Here is a 17855-nt window from a genome sequence, read left to right as displayed (position 1 = left end):
AAGTTGGAGATTCTTGAACTGTCATATCAAAGGAAGGAAGAGGTAATTTTTGGATAGCATATTTTTTCCTTTCCTATAAATGTTCTAGTTATTTTTTTGTTAAGTGTATTCATATTACTCAATTGATAGCTACTCCTCCTTCTGATGATCACAAACCAAGTAGAATTGATAGGAGGAAGAGAATTGAAAATGTTAACTGGGTTGTGATGTGCACATGTATGATGGTAATTTTGTTCAATTTTTTTTACTTAAGTGATCAAAATTTTCAATATATGTTTTACTTCAATGTTTTTATTTTTCTCACGGTGCTTGGAGAGTTGGAGGTGCTTTAGCAATGTGGCTTGCATTTGGAAATTGTTTTTCTTAAGCAAGTTATTTGGTGGAACCCGAAATCCATGTAATTTTCGCAATATATATATATATATATATATATATATATATATATATATATATATATATATATATATTATAGTTTTGTATAAATATAATTCAACTCAAATGTATTAGTTAGTTCAGAACATAATTTCATTTTCTATTGATGGATTAATGAGGTAGAATTCATTCTTACGTTTAGATTAAATGTTAGAAATAACAATGAACTTTGACTGATATGTTTATTACATAATCTTACTCCTATTTCTTTCAATTGCAATGTTATATTTCGACCATTCTATCCGACTAAAGGTAAGAACTGTGATTTCGCATCTACCATAAATTTAGAAAATAACGAAAAGGTTAGAACACATATGCCTACATACATTGAACTCATGCTAAAAATACCCATAAAGGGTTTTCCAGGTTCAAACATAATCAATCAGAAGCTGACATAAGCGATTTACTTCAAATTATCAATTGATTTTGCTTCAATTTATTTATAGAGAGGCGTAATTGAACCCCAAAACACATAAAACATTTAAATAAAGAGAACTCCAAATTATCAATTGATTTAGCTTCAATATCAAGAACATCCTTGTTGTTAGGCACGAATAATTGATGTTTGAAAACATTCTTCTAAAAACAAAACATGAGTGTGAGTAGGGTTGTAAACGAACTGAACGTTCGGCGACGTTCATAAACCGTTCGGTGGGACGTTCGTTTATGTTCGTTTATTTAGTAAACGAACGAACATGAACAAGATATCTGGTTCGTTTAGTTAAACGAACGAACACGAACAATGCTCTTGTTCGTTCGTTTATGTTCGTGAACGTTCGTTTACGTTTGTTCAATTACGTTCGTTTATGTTTGTTTACGTTCGTTTGTTTATTGAAGGATTGGCTAGAAGGGAAATGATTTTGTCTTTTTGAAGTATTATTTGGTTATTTTTTGTATGGAATGACAAACAACTAATTAAAACTTTATTGTAGTGTTATATTTTTGTCGAACAACTCAGTAGAACGTTATTATTGTATGGAAATGTTGAACACATATTTGTTTTCGCTTAAGTTCATGGTTGTTTATTTATGTTCGTTTAAGTTTGTTTGTGTTTGTTTTTCGTTTAAGTTCGTTTGACTTTGTGTTCATTTATGTTCGTTTATCAACTAAACGATCGAACATAAACAAACACGAACACACTAAATTGTTTAACAAACGAACACGAACATAAAAAGTATTTTCGTTTAGTTGTTCGTGTTCGTTTGTTGTTCGGTTAAAATTAAACAAACAAACACGAACAAGCCTCTGTTCGTGTTCGTTTGGTTCGTTTACAACCCTAAGTGTGAGTGTGTGTCGTGGTCAATTCTAGTAACAAAAGGGCGTATGTGCGTCTATGTGTTCCCGTGCTCGGTGGATTCCAATAAAAATGGTGTTTGTGTGTGTGGCTTTGGATCTGTTTTTTCTTAAAAAAATGATTTTGGTCGGAAAAGATGACCAAAAACTCATAGTCGTAGATGCTGCCAAAGATGTCAAATAAGCATTAACATACACTCTCAAGTCAATAATAGTATATCGCGTACAAAAAGATACTTTCGATGAATGAATATGTACACAAAGAATAAAATTTAGAAAATTAAGTTTATTAGAGGATCCATGACATATTTTAGAAGAAAAAAGTTCAATAAAGAAACTATTAAAAGTTAAAATGATTATAAAAAAATTTCAAACTAATTTTTTCCCATTGTTAATTAACAAATTCGATTCTTAGACATGGTCTACAAACCTCTTGTTTTTTCCACTTTCATGCCAAAAATTAGTGGTCGGTTTGTGTTGGTTGTGAGGTGAAAACGAACTCAAACCGATAATTTTGTTTTTTGGCTTTTGAAACCCATTGGGTTCAGTTTTTGGGTTTATGGGTCGGTTTATTCGATTTTTGGGTTCAAAACATGGGTTTTGGGTTTAAACTCACGTGTTTTAAGTTTCAACCCATCTTCCAACAATTCTCAATAAAATTAAACATATTCGGTGCATCGTCATATTCTTTGTGTTGAGACTCGAGAGCCTATAAGCGAGAGAAGAAAGCCTTTATCTTGTTTGCGTCTTAGTCATGGATCAACTAGGTGATTTATTGACTTGGGGATATGATTCGTGCCTTCCTAATATAGTTGTGATCGTGTCTTCCTAATGCACTTGTGATCGTGTATGTGAAAAGATGAAAGAATAAGATGAGATGAGATGAACGTTAGCAATAAGGTTGAAGTTTTGAAACTTTTCTATATTTATTGTTTTAATAAAACATAAAACATTTATTAAAAATATATTAAGTAATTAAATAATTAATGATATACATTGGGTCACTTTCTTTGGTTTGAGTTGGTTTTTAACCCATTTGGTCGGTGTTAGTGGGTTGGTTTTAAACCGAAAATTGAACCCAAATCAAAATTATTGGTTTTGAAAAATCTAAACCATAACTGATAGTTTGGGTTCGATTTTGGTTTTTCGGTTTAGTTTTTATTGGTTTTTGCGGGTTTAGGTTTTTGGTTTCGCTTTTGCTAAGCCTATCAAAACTTATTTAAAAATGTTTCTACCATCAGCCTTTAGGCTGTGAGGAGTGGTTACAACCAAACCACCAGCCAATTCAGCGCCACGTAAACATTTTAGCATTTCACAACCAACCCACTAGGTTGTGGAAATGGTGTTCATCAGTGGGTTGGTAGTGAAGGTATAAAAAAGATGAGAGAAAATGAAACTCACGGCTTTTGATTGGGTGTCTTCATGCATCTTTAACACCACTACAACCCACTCCACACGCAACCCACTAACCTATGGGGCGGTGTTCACCAGTGGATTGGTGTGCCAAGATGCCACATAGGAAACTCACGCTTGATTACATTCCCACACCGGATAGCCTTATATTTCCACGTACAACCCAAAAGTTTCATTTCGATTTCCAGCTTTTGTGAACCTCTTAATCGAATGTTTGACCAAATTCTCTGCATTTTCCCTCTTATTCACGGATAAACGTGCTGATGAGATAACGTTTGCAGTTTTTGGCCATCTAGGAGTCGCGAGTTTCTAGAACATTCGAACAAACACCACCAATACCACACCATGATGTCTTCTTACCCTTTCCTTCTTCCTTGCTCCATCTTTCTCGCCTTCGTCGGAGCTTTCTTCTCCTCCCCGCCGCCACCAACCTATCTCCTCCTTCATTAACCTAAAACCCAGACTAATCCTTCACCTCTGTCGTCGCAACCCCTTCAACATGTGTGAACGACCTCGCTAGGGTTTAAAGCCGCCTCTGATGCATCAGCAGCAACAATCTCCGGCAGAGCCCCATCACCATGTCCACCACATCACCTTTCTGCCAACCAATTTCTCTTTGCCCATCGCTTCCTTCAACAGCCAGAGCTAAGTCTAAAGTATATAACACCAATAGTTCACTTACTGGAACCGCTCGCCTTTTAGCATCTTCGTTTTCTTCAAGGTGTTTGAGAAATGTAAGTTGAAACTCACAAATTTTAATCTATTAATTAAATCCTGATCGGAACTGATGTAGTGTATATTGGTTTTCTCTATGAACCATAAATATAATCCAAACCATGACTCGATTTGTAGTAGCAAGAAACATACTTACCATTGACTTAATGAACCATAAATATATTGGTTTTCTCAATGAACCATAAATATAATCCAAACCATATTGAATGTATTCATAGTCTGTTCAACATATTTCTTCTGAGACAAATATGTTTGCGTAATAACTTAACTCCATGAAACAAGAAACATACTTACCATTGACTTAATGACTTCTTAAGATCAGATATAAGATGCAAACCCAAGTATGATTATAATAAGAAACCTCTGTAGCAGTAAGCTTCAATAAAATTTTAATAAAGGTCAAGTCCATTAAACTCAAAATAGGGATTATTAGGGGTAACAAAGATACTAACTCTAACCTACTTCCAGGGACATGCTCTTTTTCATAGCTTTTATCTTCACTTAGCACATGTTTAAACGAAATGGTGGGAGATGCTCTAAAATGTGCTAGTCAACCACCCATGACTCATGCGAATAGATGAAAGTTGAAAAATGATCATGCTTTAAACTAAAAGAATATATCTCTTCAAGAGATAGTACTTTCAAAAGATGTTCTCATCAACAACCAATAGAAATGCACATTTAATTATGTGAAATGACAAGTAAATGTAATTCGATCCAAGCACCTGGGGAATGACTTTTAATGATTTAGGATTGATATAATGTGTTAGAAACAACGTTCTAGCACATAATTTACTCCTATTAACTATCAGATTCGAATTTGTCAATTAATTTAATCTTCATCATTTTAAGCTCAAATCTCACCAAGTTGACCACTTTCAATGTTTTTTCTTCACTTAAATGGACATAAGGCATTAGAGTCTATGTCCTAACACCTTAACAACATCAATTGGCCCATCTAAATTTGTTTATAAGAAAAAAGGATGAACCTCAAAAACTCAAACCAAACACTTACAGGGAAAAATGTTACCATGAATGACCTCTTTTGATGGAATTGATAAGGAGGAATATCAACCTAATTCAATCCCTAATGCTCAAGTTCAGATCTCTTTCACTGATTCTGTGGTTTCTCTCCTCTTTCTTTCTCAAAAGCAATTTGAAGGAATGCTTGGTAAACTATAGGGTCTAGCCTCTCGTTTAAGTTTCATTCTCTACACATTTGGCCCTCTAAACTTGGAATTTGTCTGGATCCCCCTCCCCCCGAGCTGGCCTATTTCTCGCATTAGGTGTTTCTAATTTATACTTTGTACCCCTTAGGCCCTTATAACCTCACAAATTCGAAATTATAGTCCAAAGTCTAGTGAAATGACAACAGGTCAGGTAAAAGCTACACACCTTAATTTCCTATATTTGAAACCTCCAACATCTTCATTCTCATGTAGCACCTATACACCTGATATTTACCAACTAATTATTTGATAAAAAATGAAAATGAAATTAATAAGGATAAAATATCTAACCCTTGCTTGAATCCGGGTGTTATAGTAGTACACGCAACATTTTCTTCAAAACAATCCCAGAATTATCATTACAAACGCATCTCCTTGTATAAAGCAACCAATGAGCAACAACTTTTATTTATTTATTTATTTATTTCCTTTAAACTGATAATTTATGATGTTATCGTGTAGAACTGGAGGTTTTTATGCTTTAAAGATGACAAGTCTTCTTTGAATCATAACATTCTTAAGACTGAAGAAGATTCTTCGCCAATGGAACCAGAACCGGAATCAAATCAACCAAATGTGAACCATGGTTGGCTATTAAACCTTAGACGGGTAATTATTTAACATCAATATCCCTTTCTCAATAATCAAGAGAAAAGGAAACATTACATTACAATTACAATGCAATTTCATGTTGTTTTCAGATATTTAGGGCAGAAGCAGAAGCAGAAGCAAAAGAATGGACAGTGCCATGGACAGGCAAGACCATTGTTCAAGTAATGCTCCTATGGATGGCCTCTTTTTGGTTTGTAGGCTCATGGATTATTCCATTTCTGGCTCATACATCCGGTTTCAGAAAAGACGCCTTAACTTTCAGAGGCCAAGCATTCTACAGCCTCTTAACCGATGTAGCCGAAGGCATCGCTGGAATCGGAATCCTTCATTCCTGCCTCGCCCCATTCCGTCCGCTTTCACCCAATTGGTTCAAATTCAGCCTCAAAGGCAACTGGCAGCTGGATGTGGCCTTAGGCTGCCTCATGTTCCCTTTAGTCAACCGTCTCTCACAAGTCAACCTCAATCTCTTCCCAATGCTCCCCCCTGCCCCCGTCACCGTCTCAAACGTGGAACGGTCGATCCTTGCGCGGGACCCGGTCGCGATGGCGGTTTATGCGGTTGTGGTGTCGGTCTGTGCGCCCGTTTGGGAGGAGGTTTTGTTTAGAGGGTTTCTTTTGCCTTCTTTAACAAGATATATGCCTGTTTGGTGCTCCGTAATTGTGACTTCTTTAGCTTTTGCATTCGCGCATTTTAACATGCACAGAATGTTGCCACTTGTGTTTCTTGGGATTGTTATGGGTGCTGTTTTTGCACGATCTAGAAACTTGTTGCCTTCTATGCTCTTACATAGCCTTTGGAATGCCTTTGTATTCATAGATCTTATGAAGTGACACCCACCCCATTATAATTATAATTACTACTATTAATTGTACAAATACACAATATTTGGTTTAATAATTCAAATTTTGTCATTCGGAGTCAATTGTCACAGTCTGAACATTAAGGATGGGCTGTATATGAAAAGAAGATGAATGTAGTTGTCTGGAACATGAATCTGGTTTTGGCTTGGTGTTGAGAGTCATTTTCTGCTTCTGTTTACCGCCATTCCTCCCATACTTGATGTCAGTTTCTTTCCCCGACAGCTGAGGGGACCAATGTCGGTTGTTTTTGTTTCTTTAGGGTTGGTTGAGAATATATTATAATTTAATGTAAATAAGTTTTGATTCAATTCTTTAGCCACACCAGTATTATTTTCTAGAATTAAAGATTTCCTCCTTTGTGGGGTCCGGGTTATTGTGGTTTAGAATGTGTAATGGATCACATGCGATAGGTCTATTGTCGAGTGTCTAGTGTCTAGTGTCTAGGTAGGCATTCAATAGATACCTACGTTCTACTTGGTTTGGTCGTTTAAAAGTTACATGGATAGGCTCATAGGCTCAATCATTATATGATGTGAATTGTGACTGGTGAGTTGTAATGAGAAATAAAATTTATGAATTATGATTGTTGGACCTCACTAGTCCCTTGCCTTTAAATATCTATATATTTTAAATAAATAATGCTCGATTCAAATCATTCGTTTCATAAAGTTTTACTAAAACAAGCTTGTTACTTGTTAGAACATACCAAAACTATAAATCATTTTCACTACAGTAAATCGTAGTTTTGACGCATTTGCCTAAAAGTAAATGGATTTGGATTGTATGTAATGGCTAAAACAGAAAATAGCCACCAAAGAATCGGTCAAAGGCTGTATATATAGCTAACTTTCTATGTTATCTATAAAGTTGAAAAGAGTATAAAGAAAAAGTAATAATGATTCAACTTAACATATCTTTGAATATACCAGAGTTTCAGATTTACGATCTAAATATGGCTGTATATATATAACTTTATATGTTATCTATAAAGTTGAAAAGAGTACAAAGAAATAGTAATAATGATTCAACTCAACATATCTTTGAATATACTAGAGTTTCAGATTTATGATCTAAACATATTTTGATACAAGTCGTTTTGATACAAGTCGTTTATTCAATTTGCAATGGGAATTCAATACCTCCTGCCACCTAACCTACCTATGCACTATGGTTTGGTTTATGATATATGCCACCACTCACTAGAGCCTAGAGTCTATATAGGGTATTTTCTTCTACAAGTGTTTGAAATAAAAATAGGCAAGGTAAGGGGACCAATGCCTCCTCTTTTCCAATACTAAAAACATAACATGCGACATTACATCATGTGTAGGGTTAACATTTGTCGTTTACATTCCTCTTATTTCATGGTAGCAAGGACCACTTCATAATTGTGTCCTTCTTCTTGTTATATATATATATATATATAAGTTCAAGACGCCTAATAAACATATGCACTATTATTCTTTCAAATTTGAATCATTTCCATTCACAATTCATGGAAGCTTCACAACCAACTTGGTTATCAAATCCAAACCCAAACCCAATCTCAACTCTCATTAGCCCGAATTGCTCCTTTAGAGTCTCATTTGATGAGGCTTCCTTCATTGAAATGGATCCTAACCTCACGCCCTCCAAAAGATTCCTCGTTCGTCCAGATTCTGATTCTGGTTTTGATTTTCCAACATCGCAAGCGCCTTCAACACTTGTCCATGCCGATAAGCTCATTTCAAACGGGACCTTGCTTCCCATGAAATCACATGGCCCATCCGGCTCGGTTCCCAATTCACCTCTCTATCCCACCATTCAAGACAACAATCGTCTTCGTAAAAGCCGTTCTATGATGCTACGTAGGTGTAACCGACTCCCGAAAAGAATCATACAAAAATACATGGATTTGGTTCAACCGATTTGGTGTAGACTGAGACGGGGGAGGTCAGATAGTAGTAGGGTACAAGGAGTTGAGAACTGGGAATGTTCGTCTGCTTACGGTCCCGGTCCTGGTCCCAGGACAAGTGGTGCGTGTTGGGTAGATAACCGTCGAAGATCTTGCGACTCTGAGAGCTCGATTCATGAGGCGGTTGTCCATTGCAAGAGAACCATTGGTATGAATTGAGAATTTGATGATGTGTTTCTATGTAGTTAATTTTGTAAAGTCTCATTGATAGTACATTAAAGGAAAAATGAATTAATGCCTTCATGTGGCAAAAAAATGTTACATTGTATCATACCAATGATTGCATATTTGCATCACATGTATTGTTGGTCATATGTTTTAACTTGATATCGTTTGGCCAAAATTGTAAAGCACTAAACCTAAAGGCTATTTTCTTGTTTTATCTTATTATGAAAGATTCAGACGTGAATTGTGACATCACCTACAAACTAAAAAAATGTGAGCTTTCTTTTGATATATATATATATATATATATATATATATATATATATATATATATATATATATATATATATATATATATATATATATTATAAGAAATGGATTATAGGGTCATGATTAAGTTTTGTTACGATTTAAAATTGTTTTTAAGGTTATGGAAGTAGATAATAATAGTAGATTCGTTTGTCCCACCAAAGCAAAACAACTAAGCAAAGATTGGATAGGACCACACGCAAATCACGTGACTACATTTTTAACCTTATTTAGAGCGAGACCACTCATGGGGGCACATAATTGAAATCGACAATGACAAAATGTGATAGAAAGATACAACCATAGAAAAGCTGTATTGCAACGTTTTTGGTCGACTAATGTGCCAAAATTCGTTATCTTTTATTTGTTATCTCTCTACAGTGTAAAGTCTAATGATAGAAATAATTAAAAGGGAAAAAATATATATACATAAATACGATCCAAACATAACAAAATCACTTCTTGGATGATATCTATTCAACAAATGTACTATCGGATCAACAATGCAGTTGACATTGCAGGATGTGTATAAAATAACCGAAACTTAATCCATTATTCTTAAACATACCGGAATCCAATTCATTTCCAACTTGAGGGCTGAGGCGGAAGTGCATTGAAAAGATTGTCTAACTTATATCGTCAAATAAAAAGACTCGAAATAAAGCCTAAAGTATATAAGGTATTTCATCATTTTCATCTTTAATAAAGTATACTTTAGGTGTTTTTGAGAGAATATTTTCAAAGAAAATTATATTGAAGGATTGTCAAATAAAAATATGTTAGATTTTGGGTCTAAGAATATCAATATATACTTGAATAATTGTAGGATCATGATTACAATCACTTTCTAAAATCTGTGATTTCGATCATATAGTCGCGGGGGGGGGGGGGCGGGGGGTATCACGAAATCAGATTTGAGATAATCCAAAACTGATAGTTTAAAGTCAAGCCACTTCTAAATCTGAAACACAGAAAGTACACTATTGTTTGTGTTATTGAGAGATCCAACGAATCCGATGATCAATTTAGAGTATGAGAAAATCCAAAAAAAATCTGGAATATATTCTATGTTCGTGAAGCTTTGGAGCACTAGAAAGCCTTGAGAAATAGAGCTTTCGGTTTCAAAGTTTTGCTCGCGTAATGTCCGTTTTTTCGTCAAACAACTTGTAAGTTGTGGTATTGTTTTAGTTCGTAAACGTTACTATGAACTTACAAATAAGATTTATCAATAATACCAATCGTTATACTGACTGGTCTATTTACGAGAATGATATCAATGCAAGATCAATGAGGTGTTTAAAGTGAATTTTCCAAATAATATATTTATATGTCAAACAGATCCTACAACTGCTACGATCTTACCATGTTGTTTATTATCAACTATATGTTAATGTTCTTTTGGGATTATTAATAAATATGATAACAAACATTATAACAATTTAACTTTATAAATACGAATAAATACTAAGACATAGTAATATTTGTGTTTAGGTCGTTTTAAAAATGAAATTTGAAATGTCAGTCAATGATCTAATTTTTCCGTGAGTCTTCCACCTATATCAAGTAAGCGTATGGTTACTTTCAAGAACATGATTTTAATACGATGTTATTAGATGATAATCTTAAAAATAGGTATTATTACTTAAAAGATTACTATACATAAAAATATCAGATACCATGTGCTAAAATTATACAGAGTTAGTATTGTCTAAGTTTAAAACTAAGACATATAAAAAATAAATTTAAATCTAGTTAAGTTGGATAAAATAATAGTTGTATACTCCATTGCGATAGTACGGTGTAAACATGAAAATGGTTTGGAAATCCATTATAAGCATTATAGTCTTACTTAATAATAAACTAAGATTTATAAAGGTTGCTTAGTTCGAATTAAATTAAAAGAGTGTTTAGTTACACCCTATATTGTAAAAATATTACATAGACATAAAATTGTGTTGATTACAGGTTTGTAATCTTGTCTAGTTATACATTAGGACTTAAAGGGATGCTTAGTTCAGTTAAGTTTGGATTTTGGGTGGTATCATATTAAGGGTGTGAGAAATAGGAAAGGAGAGTAGAACTTGTTCTATGACATTATCAAGTGTTGATGGTACCAAATACGTACTAGAGTATAATAAAGTATTCTTTTGGATGACCGAAATGGTATAACAATATGTCTGGTTATCTCCCAAAGTAAGATAACAACACTTGATCATTTTAGATGGTCTTGTGAATTACGTTGCTAGTGTGGGATCATAACCTACAGGCGTAGATGAAATGAGATATCATATTCATCAAATACTCTGATGGCTCAAGTGCCTTTACGACATATACCAGCCAAGGAATCCCCTAGATGTGTAGTCAAACCATTATTCTCAATGATTCATCAGGCAAGTTGATAATCATGGACTAGAATTTGTGAGAATCGGTTGGGATGCATATGAATGGGTGTAATGTTTTATCGATATCTAAGTTGAGGGATATATCTATATTGTTTGGTAACATTTGGTTTTGCAGGTTTGATAATTACAATTTATTATTATAATAATATTATGGGATTGAAAACCCTATGTGGCTCACTGGGTTTCCCCACCTGACACACCCAATTTATATGCATAACATGTAATAGGGTTAAAGCCATTGGAACTTGTTTAGGATGTCGAGTGATTAAAAGATAACCTGCAATAGTGTTCATGACCATTAGGTCTTTACGTTGTAACAATGTTATGTATTGATTATAACATCCTGAGAGTTTGTGTATTTTGAAACAACATCTTTACTCAAAGATATTTTAATTAAATGAAACAATTTCTGCAAAATGTTTTATTATACTGGGATTTACTGCAAACAACAATAATATGCTTTTTTTTTAAGTGTAAAGAAATTTTTTTTTTGTTCTGAAAAATAGGGGATGTCGCATACCATGCCATGGCTATCAAGGTTTTTGAGATCCATATATTTTTCATCAAAAAATCCAAATTGACCACTCCTTGCATATTCGGGTTAAGTATTCTCTGGTGTTGTACAACCAGCTTTGCGTCTTCTTCGATAGTGATCTTATGTGAGCAATAAGAAGGACTTATTTCTTTGATGTCGGTAATTCTCCAAGCAATTATGTTTTTGTGTTTTCTTTAAAACTTTGAATAAACTCTCCTTTTCAGCGGGTAATGTAATTTGGATGATCCGAGAGTTCGATTTGTGTTTTAGAACCAAGGGGTATATCGCTAAAGTGTGAGTTCGGGCTTTTTATGAATTTTAGATTTTAGTTCGATAAGTTTAAGGCAAGGATGAGTTGATAGAAGTGTAGAGCTTCTTGTTACCTTTCCGTGGATATATGAATAGTAGAAATCGGGCTTAGAACGGGGAATATATGGCATTCAGAAGTTTGAAGGATTGAGGGTCCGCCTAGTACGTGGGGGGTACTAGACAAGGGGGTCGCGAGCACTCCTTGGAGTACGCTGGGCGTACCAGAGTTACGCATAGCGTACTCCAGTCTGATCCAAACCCTAATTTAGGGTCTTGGACCGTATTTAAGCTCCTTAACTCAACACCATAGCCTATTATCTTCGGCCTCCATCTCTTTAAACCCTAGAATCGAAACCCTAGAGTGATTTGGTGAGTTTTGATCTTGAAAGAGTGTTTGTGGGTAGTTTGTGAAGAATAAGAAGAAGAAGAGCACTAGAGGAGATAGCTTGAGCTTGTAGATCCAGGATCTTTTTCCCATTTGCAAGCATTTTAAGGTAAAAATATCTCACCTTGATGGTCTTTGGTGTTAGATATAGTTATGGTGTATTTTGTGCACTTATGGAGACTTTTGAGTTAAAGAAGAGCTTTTGATCTACTCCAAAAGTAATGGATGCTAGATCTAAGCTCCATTTAGGTCCTATGTTCATAAAAATGCAATCTTTGTGGAAGATTTTGGTCCATGCAAGCATTAAGATCTTTATTAAGGTCTTTTTGAGCTTTTGAGTCCCTTTAATCCATGCATGAGTGTAAAGTTTCCAACTTTATGTGTTAAGACCATTAAGAGCTTTTGTGGGGTTTTGGCTTTCCGAAGAGTACACTGGGCGTACAGGTGTACACTCAGCGTAATGAGGGTGACATGCTTTAGCAATTTGTACCTTGTGCTTCATGGGTGAGTACGCAGGGCGTACCATTCTGGTACGCGGGGAATACTCCAAAAAATGTCATTTTGGGCCTTTTAAGGTTTAGGCTTTGTTGGGACATTGAAATTCGTACCTTGATCCATGGATAGCCTGTGGTCTTTCTTGGTATTGGTCCCATGATGGTTTTTAGGCTCCATTTGGAAGATTGAGCCATATTGGGCTTTGGAATACCATTTAGGATATAGGCCTTCGGAGTAGTTGAGTTGGGCCTTGGATTTAGGCCAAGTTAGATAAAGGGTAGAATGGTCTTTTACCCTTGTTAGGTCGGAAACCAATTAATAATTGGATGTCATTTGAGGATAGTGCGGGGATTCTCCGAACCAACAGTCAAAGATTAATTCGAGTGTTTTAGCAGCTACAAGTGAGTCTTCCTTCGGAGTATCCGTGGGTCGAAGGCACCAAGGCCGACCCATTAGTTTATGTTGTAGTGTGATGATTGTCTTTGTGACAATTGTCAATTATGTCTGTATTTGTTTGATGACTCTGTGATTTCTATTATGATATTATGTAGTATTAGTAGGGGTGAAATAGACCGAAGGGGATTGCAAGCACCCAGATATGGTTGATAGTATCTAGTTGAAATAAACCGAAGGGGATTTTAAGCACCCATATATGCTTGATAGTATTCGGGTGAAATAGACCGAAGGGGTAGGCATGCACCAAAATATACTTGGCAATATCCATTTGAAGTAGACTGAAAGGGTAGTCAAGCACCCATATATGTTTGGCAGTATGTTTGTTTAGTATGTGGTATTTTGGGGGAACTCACTAAGCTTTGTTCTTACAATTTTTTATGGTTATGGTTTTAGCTACTTCCGGTTCGAAAGGGAAGGGTCCGACAATATCACAACGCATACCCTTGTTTCCGCATTATGATGATTTTGAGATTGTACTCTGATAACTGTTTTCTTATAAAGTACTTTTGAATATTTAGAAAAAAGATAATGGATGTTTGACTAAAAAATAATTAGTGTTTTGGTTGAATTAAAAATAAAATTTTTACCTCATAATTTTTGGGACGTTACATAAAGAGTGTGATATATCTTTATACATCTAGTGGTAGTAATTTTTGAGGGAAACTATTTTGTGCATTACAGGTGCTGGATGAAATGCTTAAGAGACTATTGATGTTTAACTTAATTACATTTTATTTGGTCTTACCTAGTACATGTCGAGTAACAAATGCAAATGGTTAAATGGTGAAACGGTCTTTGCTTGTGCCTGTTACGAAGCTATTAGCACATCTCTATAACTTATTTATAAAAATGTAAAAATATGATGTATTTATGCTTGTAATTAGAAGTATTATGGTAAAAATGTGATGTATTTATGCTCTCACACTTGTATTTGTGGAGCATGTGAAGCAAGGACATACATGAGTCAAGAGAATGTTCTTCCCAGTGTTGAATCAACATTTTGTAAAGGAACTCCAAATCAATAGCAATTTGAAGAAACACACAAGGACATTATTTAGCTGAACCAATATAATTTTAATGTTAATTCATTTATTTGTAAATAGTGTCAATATTATTTAATAGTATTGAATGCTTTTATAAAAAAATGTTATGAATTTTATTTAAATGTTGTAAGAATGGAATTTTTAAAATTTTGGTGTTGAAAAATTATTTTAGTTTTATCGAATTAGTTTATTTAAATTTTAGTTTATTATATTAGCCTAAAGAGGTTAAAAAACAAACAAACTTTTTATTACATGCTGCAGTTGTTTGGTTCACCGCCGACTTCCTAAATTTTTGTTTCGAAAAAACAAACAACACATAAGTCATATTGTAACGACCCAAATTTTCAAAAGAAATTTTCATTTTTAAATAGTCAAAACATTTCCAGTAAACCACAGAATCTCATGAACAATTGTTTTCAAATTCATAACATCTACAATTTTATTTCAATTATTAGAGTGTCCCACAAAACCGCCTGAGAAAGAGAGAGAGAGTGCACCGGCCCCCACACAGTCATCTTGTCGTGGGAACCCCCATACGGTCTTTACTACCAAGAAATAACATACAAATCGCACATGCAAAGATACTAGAATATCATGGAAACCCTCCAAGGTCTTACACATAAGTGCCTCGGGAACCCCCCGAGGTCTTTCATGCGAGTATCACAAATAACTAGCATACCGCATATCTCATAACCAACTAATCATACTCATAACAACAATTGGCCAGCCTGGTGCCTTCGAACCATTGGTATGGTGATGAGACTCACCTCTCGAGAATGTTGAACTGACAAGATATGATCTGGATAAGTCCCAACGCGCAACTCCAACTCAACTGCCTATAACCATCATGTGATTAACTTGTCAAAATCCCGAAATACCATAAATACCCTCAAATTCAACCCTTGTCAAAGTCCAAGTCAACAGTCAAGGTCAATGGTAACCTAACTTGTCGAGTGCATCTGGTAACTCGTCGAGTTCCTTCAGAGTCTAGAAAACTAAAATCTCGAGTCAACTCGCCGAGTCACCCGAGTGACTCGTCGAGTTCTTCGGTGTCCAAGGGTCGAAAACTCTAAACCGAGATCTCTTGACTGAAATCTCTTTGTCAGCTCACCGAAATCACTCTGATCCCGAAAACAGGAAAAACCTACCTGACTTGTCGAGTTGACTAAGCACATCTTCGAGTCCTTTCATTCCTTTTTGTGTTCAGTACTTTCTAGTGGAATCCAGGGCTCAAAATTAGAAATCCAACCCCTTATGGTGTAGTTACCACGTTAAGTTACAAACTTTACTTGCATGTAAGGCCTCCCAAGGCTAAAACACTTACATTAGGGTTCATACAACACTTAGGACATGGAAAAGGGCTCAGAGTAGGTAAAGGAAGTAACTTTATGTCAGTGAAGACCTAGAGGTGTCAGATCTGGAACCATATCCTTATGACAAGTCCAAATCCGAGTATGACACCATTTTTGCACCAAAAGTGACCATATTCTTCCATAAGATGAGATCTAAGCAAAGAGAGATCAAGGTAGCAACTTTTTACCTCCAAATGGATGCTAACAACAAGTAGATACCAAATCCAAAGCCCTCTCCTCACTTCAATCTCTTCAACCTTCAAGTTTCCTTCTAACAAGCGCAAGTTTCACTCTCCAAGGCTCTCACACACTCAAGAAAGCACCAAAATGTGTCTAAGGTTTCTCTCTGGACTGTAAGAACGATGAAAGAGGCTATAAATGAACCATAAGTTCTTTAAATAGGGTACAAACCCCTGAAAATTATGGTTTTCCTTTACAATGCCTACTCGTCGAGTCTGGGCCTTCCGATTCGTCGAGTAGGATCTAAATTCCGCATCCTCATAAATGATCTCTACTTGACAAATTGGAGCTCCCCAACTCGTCGAGTCCTAGCACAAAACCATAAAAACTCAGAAAATTAAATGATACCTGGAACAGACATTACACATGTAAAATTTTATGTAAATTTTGACTGAATCGCAGATAACTAAACGAATTCAAACTCAATATTTTGTTTCATCATGACCCTACTTTGTAGGTTGTACCAATGTCCATTAACACGTAGATACAAATTGATATTCCTACGAGAAACAGTCCAAACGTCATATATAAAAAAATTGTATTGTATAATTTTTGTAACCTAAAATCATTTCTTGTTTTGGTTCGGTCCAAAATTTTATTGCATATTTTCTAAGGTTAGTACTAGTTATCAGATTATAACGTGGTTGATGCTTTGTTCGGAAAATTTTCTTAAGTCAAGGTTGTCGAAATGGTCAAATGGAAGCATTTCTTGGATGTTAAGCTTTCATCAAATGATTTCAGTGTCGTGTTTTCAGTAGGGTTATAAAACTTGCCATATTTTTTTTTACATCGAACTTTTCTTCTACTTCGTTCAAGAATCAAGATGCAATAATTGATATTAAACCAAATACCTTTGTTTCGGTAAATTTACGAACTTCTACCGTAATGACATTTGTTTAGATTTTGATCTAGAGTTATCTAGTTGTACTTATAGAAGTGGAAACAAAAGATTGAGTGGTTGCCATTTTGATAATGAAAATTTGAGAACTAAGTCGAAGGTATAATATTGCGAACAACGTTGAGAATAGTGATTTTTTCCCGTATTTGGAGCTTGTTGAAACCAAGTGCACCAAAACCTATTAATAAATTGGTCATTTTTAGGGTTAACGAGGCCATAGAGCAGTCATATAACGACTATATGGAAGGTTAAAGAAAAATGTTTTTTGCCCATTGATTAGATCCGAAACCATGTATTTTTCCGGAGAAAAAAGTTTGGCCCTCAAATCTGGTTTCAAAATCTCAAAGGAATTAGCTCCTTAACCGGCGTATAAGATAAACTCGAAACGGATATATTCAAATCCGGTTCAAAACCGGTTCCGCATAAGAATAGTTGAGCATTGGGTAGAAGCAAGATCTAAGTTGGGCTTTATATTTGGACATTGTGTAGAAGCAAGATCGGAACTTACGAAAGACTGCACTTAACCAGGGTCCAAGGCCTGTGTGGGACTGTGTTGGGAATTGGTCAAGACAAACCCAATACGATATAGTCCGGCTATCATGGATCTACAAAGGAACAAAAAATGGATTAATGGGCCTTAGTTCCTATTCCTGGGCTCCTGGAAAGTGGAAAATGGTGAAATGGTTCTTCAGATTTGAGGATTTAATAAAGGTCGATGGTTAATGCTTCAAATCTTTA

At 35.2% G+C, this 17855-nt stretch overlaps 2 protein-coding genes across 2 annotated transcripts; both read left to right on the top strand.

Moving 5' to 3' along the window:
- The first annotated feature begins 3321 nt into the window (after positions 1-3321).
- LOC145028611 (uncharacterized) lies at positions 3322-6636 on the top strand. Its single transcript, XM_078977304.1, has 3 exons — positions 3322-3872; positions 5565-5711; positions 5804-6636. Exons 1-3 carry the CDS (start codon positions 3717-3719, stop codon positions 6542-6544), a joined length of 1044 nt encoding a protein of 347 aa, XP_078833430.1. The 5' UTR covers positions 3322-3716; the 3' UTR covers positions 6545-6636.
- Positions 6637-8015: 1379 nt separating this feature from the next.
- Positions 8016-8931, top strand: LOC145028610 (putative membrane-associated kinase regulator 6). The gene has a single exon (XM_078977303.1). The coding sequence runs from the start codon at positions 8070-8072 to the stop codon at positions 8685-8687; it is 618 nt and encodes a 205-aa protein (XP_078833429.1). The 5' UTR covers positions 8016-8069; the 3' UTR covers positions 8688-8931.
- The last annotated feature ends 8924 nt before the right edge of the window (positions 8932-17855 follow it).

This window comes from Lactuca saligna, chromosome 2 (genome assembly GCF_052625555.1).
Source record: "Lactuca saligna cultivar CGN05327 chromosome 2, ASM5262555v1, whole genome shotgun sequence".
NCBI classification, from domain to species: domain Eukaryota; kingdom Viridiplantae; phylum Streptophyta; class Magnoliopsida; order Asterales; family Asteraceae; genus Lactuca; species Lactuca saligna.
Note: the sequence above shows the minus strand (reverse complement) of the source record. Positions and strands in the feature narration are given on the sequence as shown.